Source organism: Lycium ferocissimum, chromosome 10 (assembly GCF_029784015.1).
Source record: "Lycium ferocissimum isolate CSIRO_LF1 chromosome 10, AGI_CSIRO_Lferr_CH_V1, whole genome shotgun sequence".
Lineage (NCBI taxonomy): Eukaryota > Viridiplantae > Streptophyta > Magnoliopsida > Solanales > Solanaceae > Lycium > Lycium ferocissimum.
In genome coordinates this window covers 44,678,342-44,684,518 of record NC_081351.1, presented here as the reverse complement: position 1 = coordinate 44,684,518, position 6,177 = coordinate 44,678,342, and the positions used below count along the sequence as shown (strand labels likewise).

General features: G+C 29.9%; 1 protein-coding gene across 2 annotated transcripts; it reads right to left on the bottom strand.

Annotated features, from left to right (window-relative positions):
• Positions 1–719: 719 nt before the first annotated feature.
• Positions 720–2,938, bottom strand: LOC132034026 (probable caffeoyl-CoA O-methyltransferase At4g26220). Of its 2 annotated transcripts, none has more exons than XM_059424238.1 (2): positions 2,778–2,938; positions 720–1,984 (listed from the first exon to the last, which is right to left on the bottom strand). In XM_059424238.1, the coding sequence occupies exon 2, from the start codon at positions 1,941–1,943 to the stop codon at positions 1,080–1,082; it is 864 nt and encodes a 287-aa protein (XP_059280221.1). In that variant the 5' UTR covers positions 1,944–1,984; positions 2,778–2,938; the 3' UTR covers positions 720–1,079. The 2 variants fall into 2 exon arrangements, with proteins under 2 accessions (XP_059280221.1, XP_059280220.1); XM_059424237.1 differs by having other exon boundaries at positions 720–1,981.
• Positions 2,939–6,177: the final 3,239 nt, after the last annotated feature.

Here is a 6,177-nt window from a genome sequence, read left to right as displayed (position 1 = left end):
TTAAAAAACTTAAACTTATTCTATATATTTAAAAAATTAATATTATCAATTTTGAATGATGATAAACAACGACATTAATGAAATATTTATGATCACTTTAGATGTGTAATTCTTATCTTATTCGAAGTTTGTTGTATTTTGAAAAGTGGTGTTCATTGCATTATCAATTAGCTAATTTTTTAGTATTATTATTAGACAAAAAAATATACAGTATATAATAAATAGTAAATATATATAAAATAACCCTTTAGCTAATTTTTATCTATGTACGAATTATTAAAATTCATATAGTTTAAAAATTAATATATCAAGTTTCTAATTGATAAGGATAAAGATGACATATTGTAACCACATTTAGAAAAATTAGGCTAACTTTGAATTCAAAAGTTCAATTAAAATTTATTTTTTAGCTTTGAAAATTAATATATCAGTTATTAAAAATTTTTGTCCTAATTTTCATTAACTTTGTCTTAAAATTGCCAAGTGGCTTGTTTTTAGCTTGCCACTTGGCTTAACCACATTGCTTGTACCTCTCCTTTTTTATATATATAGATATCTCTAAGAAACTCTACCCATTTAGAACATAAATAAGATATATCTCACTAAATTGGATACAGTTATATTCTAATCTGAAGTCTAAAAGAATAAATATGTCGATTCATACCTAATTAATCTACGGAAGAGAGACCCATACAAATTAATCATGTACAAGGAAGGCAGGAACCAAATCTTGACTTTCTTTTTGTAATGGGAATTATAGTTTTTACAGACAATATAGGTAGTTTCATCCGCATAATGTCTTTAAGCAATTAAAAGATGGAGAGATTTGCCTAGCAAGAGAGCTATATATATATATATTGTATGCATCATTGGGGGTATTTGCTAACAATAACATACCAAAATTGTGTAATTCCCATAAGTGGGGTTTGAGGAAAGTAGGATACATGCCTTACTCCTACTTTATTTATTGGATAAAATTCATCCTTTGGAACTATATCACACCTTTGATTTGATGAAACAGGATGAAGTGAAAATGTGAAATGATATTTTGTAAATACATAATTATCTTGCTATTTTCCTCAAAAGAGTCGCCTGCAGATTGTAATTCCATCACCAACCGGAACTTGAGAAATTTGAATACGTTTATCTGCAGCAAGGAATCTGTTTAACTCAAGTAAGTAACTTCTCTCTTTTCTCATCAACTCATCAACAACTCTTTCCTCTGGCATTGCAAGTGTTCCATACCATAACGTATTATCATACACAATCAAACCTCCAACTTTCACCAACTGCACTAGTCTCTCGTGATAGTTCCCATAATTCGATTTATCAGCATCCACAAATGCAAAATCGAAACCACCTTTGTTTATGTCATCTTCTAGTAGTTTATCAAGAACAGGTAAAGCTGGTGAGTCCTTGAAATTTATTTTATGCTCAACCCCGGCTTTTTGAATGATTGGTAGGCCCTTTTCATAAGACTGTCGATCAGGATCAATTGCTAGGATCTTGCCATCATCAGGGATTGTAAGAGCAGTGAGAAGCAGAGAGTATCCAGTGAAAACTCCGATTTCGATGGTGTTTTTGGCATTTAAGAGAATTAAGAGCATGGATATCAGTTGACCTGAATCAGGTGTTGTTCCCATGAAGAATTCTGGATGATTTTCTGTTATGGATCTTATTTCTTTGAGAGATGCGGGTTCTCTTGGGTATACACTAGTTTCAAGAACATAGTTATATAGTTCTTTACTCTTCAATAAGCCTTTATCCTCCCATTTTGGCGAACCTTCAATGTTATCAGAAGAAGCATTAGATTGCAGATTCATCGCCCTCCTCGGCATATTATAGTGCGGGAGAGGTGAAAATGGCAGCCTTTTGGGTTGCAGAATTCCGTTATAAACCGACTTTAGAGCAGCAAAATAGATCTGACCTCCAACACACGCCATTGTTTCAGAATAAACTTGTAGATTTGTTGAACTGAACTCTGCTAGATCAACGGAAACCTCAATCAGTTATGGTGATATATTGGCGAATCAACGCTTATAGAAAAAGAGTAGTCATGGGCAGATCTAGACTGTCATATTCAGACTGACGTAAACCCAAAAACTTTGGCCAGACACCATATGTGTATTAAGAAATTCACTAAACATTTGATTGAATAATAAGTATTAGTATTAGTTACAGGAACCATTAAACTTCAAATCCTATATCGGCCTGTGAAAGTAGGAAAACAGCAAAAAGGATAGGGAAATAGATCTGGTGTGCCCATATTTGCTAGTTGCTACCAAATCTTGACATATATTCACAAATTACAATACTAAGGAGTACTAGTTAACAGAAGCATAGTTGAAGTAGACAACAGTGGCGTAGCCAAGTAATCTCCAGGGGTTCACCCAACCCCCTCGGCTGAAAAATTACATTGTATTTACAAAAAATTATTTTTTATGTATATATAGTAGATGTTGAACCCCTTTAGTATTTACCTTTTTATTTATTTGAATCCCTCAGGAAAAAATTCTGACTCCGCCACCGAGACAAGAGTTTATAAGTGTGAATATATGTAACACAGTAGAAGATTAAAATAAGATATTATGTGCCCACATTTGCTAGTTGCTACCAAATCTTGACATATATTCTCAAATTACAATACTAAGGAGTACTAGTTAACAGAAGCATAGTTGAAGTAGACAAGAGTTTGTAAGTATTTCAGTGGAAGATTAAAACAAGCAGAACAGCAAAGAAAATGAAAATGAAAATGGAAAATATAATGGAATTTTAACCTTGAGCAGAAGAAGACTTGGCACTAGAGAGAGAACCCTTTATGTCTTCCCAAACCTTTCGTCCAATTTCTGCCCTTGCACTTGAGAACCTCTCGTATTCTCTGCTTTTAATTTCCACCTCTCGTTTTTATTTTTATTTTTTAATATCTTTGTCTTGGTTTAATGGTTTGGTCCCAGTACTGATGAGTCCTTGTATATATATCATCTATCTATAAAAAAAAAAAATTGAAACTTTATAGTTTAAAACAAGTTATAACCCATACTATCAAATAGGAATTTAGTAGCTCAGTTAGTTAGGTACTTGAATTTTCACCTTGTTGGTGAGAGTTTGAATCCCCACGTTGTAATCTCTCTCCCATTTCCCCTACTCCCTATGTAATTAAAAAAAAAAAAAAACTCATACTATCATTAAAAATAAAATAAGAGATTTCAATTAAATAATTTCTAAATTTAAAAAGTATTTCTTTTAAAAAAATGAAAAAAGAATATCACATAAAATGAAATAAAGTGGAAACTGGCAGATGATGATTTTAAAAAAAAAAAAAAAAAAAAAAAAGTGGAAACTACATCATCTTCCTGTTTGTTTCTTTCAATTTTTCTTGTAGGAATTATAAGTCTTTATAACTAGCAAGAAATGAATATCCCTTCTTCAAACTTACATTATACTTTTTATTTATTGAGAGTCAATTTAATATAATTTTAAAGTTAACTTAAATTAGATCAACTCAATATTTTAAAATTAAAATTTAGCTATTCAACTGACACGGAGAGAGTATTAATCAAGTAGCAACTCCTCTCATGTCAATATGATTAAAAAAATATATAGTTTATATAATTTAAATCTTGAATAAAAAAATATCACATAAAAGGGACGGAGGGAATATTAATCAAGCAATGATTATTAAAAAAAAAAAAAAAATTGGAAACTGCATCATCTTCCTGTTTATTTCTTTCAATTTTTCTTGTAGGAATTATAAGGCTTTATAACTAGCAAGAAATGAATATCCCTTCTTCAAACTTATATTATATTTTTTATTTATCGAGAGTCAATTTAAATATAATTTTAAAGCTAAATTAAATTAGATCAATTTAATATTTTAAAATTAAAATTTAGCTATTCAACTGACACGGAGAGAGTATAGAAAGTCAAGAGAAGAACTCTTCCACGTATCAATATGATTAAAAAAATATATAATTTATATAATTTAAATCTTGAATAAAAAAATATCACATAAAAGGGGCGGAGGGAATATTAATCAAGCATTGATTATAAAGGACAGAGACTGGACAAGACTGGCCCATTATAGGCGCATCTTTACTATTATAAACTTGAAATGGGAAATAAAGGAAGTGCATATTTCGTCTTCTTCGATTTTGCACAATTGACATGTTTTTAGTGTTTAGGTTTACAGCACACAACAGTTGATTAATGTATACTACAATTAATTATGGTATAATTAATAAGTACTTTTTTTTTTCAAATTATTATATCTAACTGTCGGTTACTCGACACGCACACATATATGTATACATAAATATATAATCTAGGCCCTTCTATATTTATTATTTAACATACAATGTTCCGTACAAACTGGAAAAAAAAAGTGATGATCCTCCTAGATCTTGAAAATATTCTTGCTCATTTCCAAAAAAAATAAAAAATAAAAAGCTTGGCTTCTAAAAGATAAATTATTAATGTAGTAATTATGTACTACGTCACCTACTAACTAGAAAAGCGCATTTTTCAAAAAATAAAATAAAATAGAAAAGCAAGTTAGTGGAAAACCAAACATTTGGACCTGGGAAGCTACTTATTTTCTTGAGTTCAACTACAGGTCTTGTAAATTAAGCATAATAACTAGGTGTGGGCATAAACACCAAAAACCAAAAAAAAATCGGACCGAACCGAATTAATTCGGTTTTTCGGTTTCGATTTTTCGGTATTTCGGTTCGGTTTTCGGTTTTTTTTAATAACAATTTCGGTGTTCGGTTCGGTGTTCGGTTCCGGTTTACCGGTTCTTCGGTTTTTCGATTAAACCGAAGTTTTTTTTTTTGAAAATTTACTACATGAATACAATTTTTTTTGGGGAAAAAAACATAAGTAGACAATAATATTATAATATTTACATACTCTTAGCAACTAAATTTTATTAAACATTACATGACAAGTTAAATGTTTTATAGTAAATCAAATTGTTATATATAAGGAAACCCCGAGACATGAATAACTCCAATACCTATTTGTTGTACATAGTATAGATAACCTTTTATTTTATACAATTTCATACTTCCTCCTTATTCTGCAAGATTTTTTTCAGCGTTTTTTCTTACCTTTTCTACTTCCTCCTTATTCTCAACTTCTTTCATTGTTCCATAAAAAATAAAATCTCGGTTTTCATTTAACACTACGGGATATTGAATACAAGTATACTAATAATTTGAGTGTTGATTTTTATTATATATAGTATAATAAAAATGTTATACATAGAATAATATTCATATAATTTATTTCACCTACTATAATAAATTAGATATAACTCACATAATTTGATTATACACTATATAAAATTTTATATACCTCGTATGATTTTATTATACATTGTATATTACATTATATTTTGTATATAGAAGATATTATCTTGTATGTGTGGATGATCACTATGGTTGGATTTTAAAGTCATCAAACCTTCAAACATTTAGTCTAGCGTAAACCTCCGTAACTCGAAGCAATCAAGAAGGAAAAATGGAAATAAATGGAGAGATGTGTAATTGCTAAAAAAAATCGAATTAAAAAACCGAAACCGAACCGAACCGAACTAATTGGTGCGGTGTTAATGTCACTTTCAAAAAACCGAAACCGAAAAACCGAACCGAACTTTGAAAAAATCGAACCGAAAAACCGAACGCCCACCCCTAATAATAACATGAAAAATAAACCAAGTAAGTTTAGCAGGCTAAATTTCACTTATCTGACAAATTCACAGATCTTATGATTAATCGACCTTAATTGACAATCTTGAAAAGTGACATGAATCTTCAAGACAAATCTATGCTAGTATCTAGATATTTGATGTTGTAAGGACATCGTGGAGTGGAAGGATTGATCAAGGGACCACCAAGGTTGGTGGATATTAAGTGGCAAATTAATAAACACAGTACTCCCTGAGCTTCCCATCAATCTATCTAACTATCTAAGGCTCGAAAAATGGCTAGACAATTCAATCTCTCACCTATTAAGATTAATATGTTGATTCCATTGAAACATTATCTTTGATTTATTTGGGAAGTGAATTATACTTTACACATTACTAAAATATCTTAAGTTTTACGAAATGACAGAATAAAAAAAATATTTAATCATATAATTTATTAGGCATTTATTACATGTGAATTTCTTAAT

Excerpts from the sequence above, each read along its gene's own strand:
- LOC132034026 (XM_059424238.1), bottom strand. The coding sequence starts at position 1,943 with ATGGCGTGTGTTGGAGGTCAGATCTATTTTGCTGCTCTAAAGTCGGTT.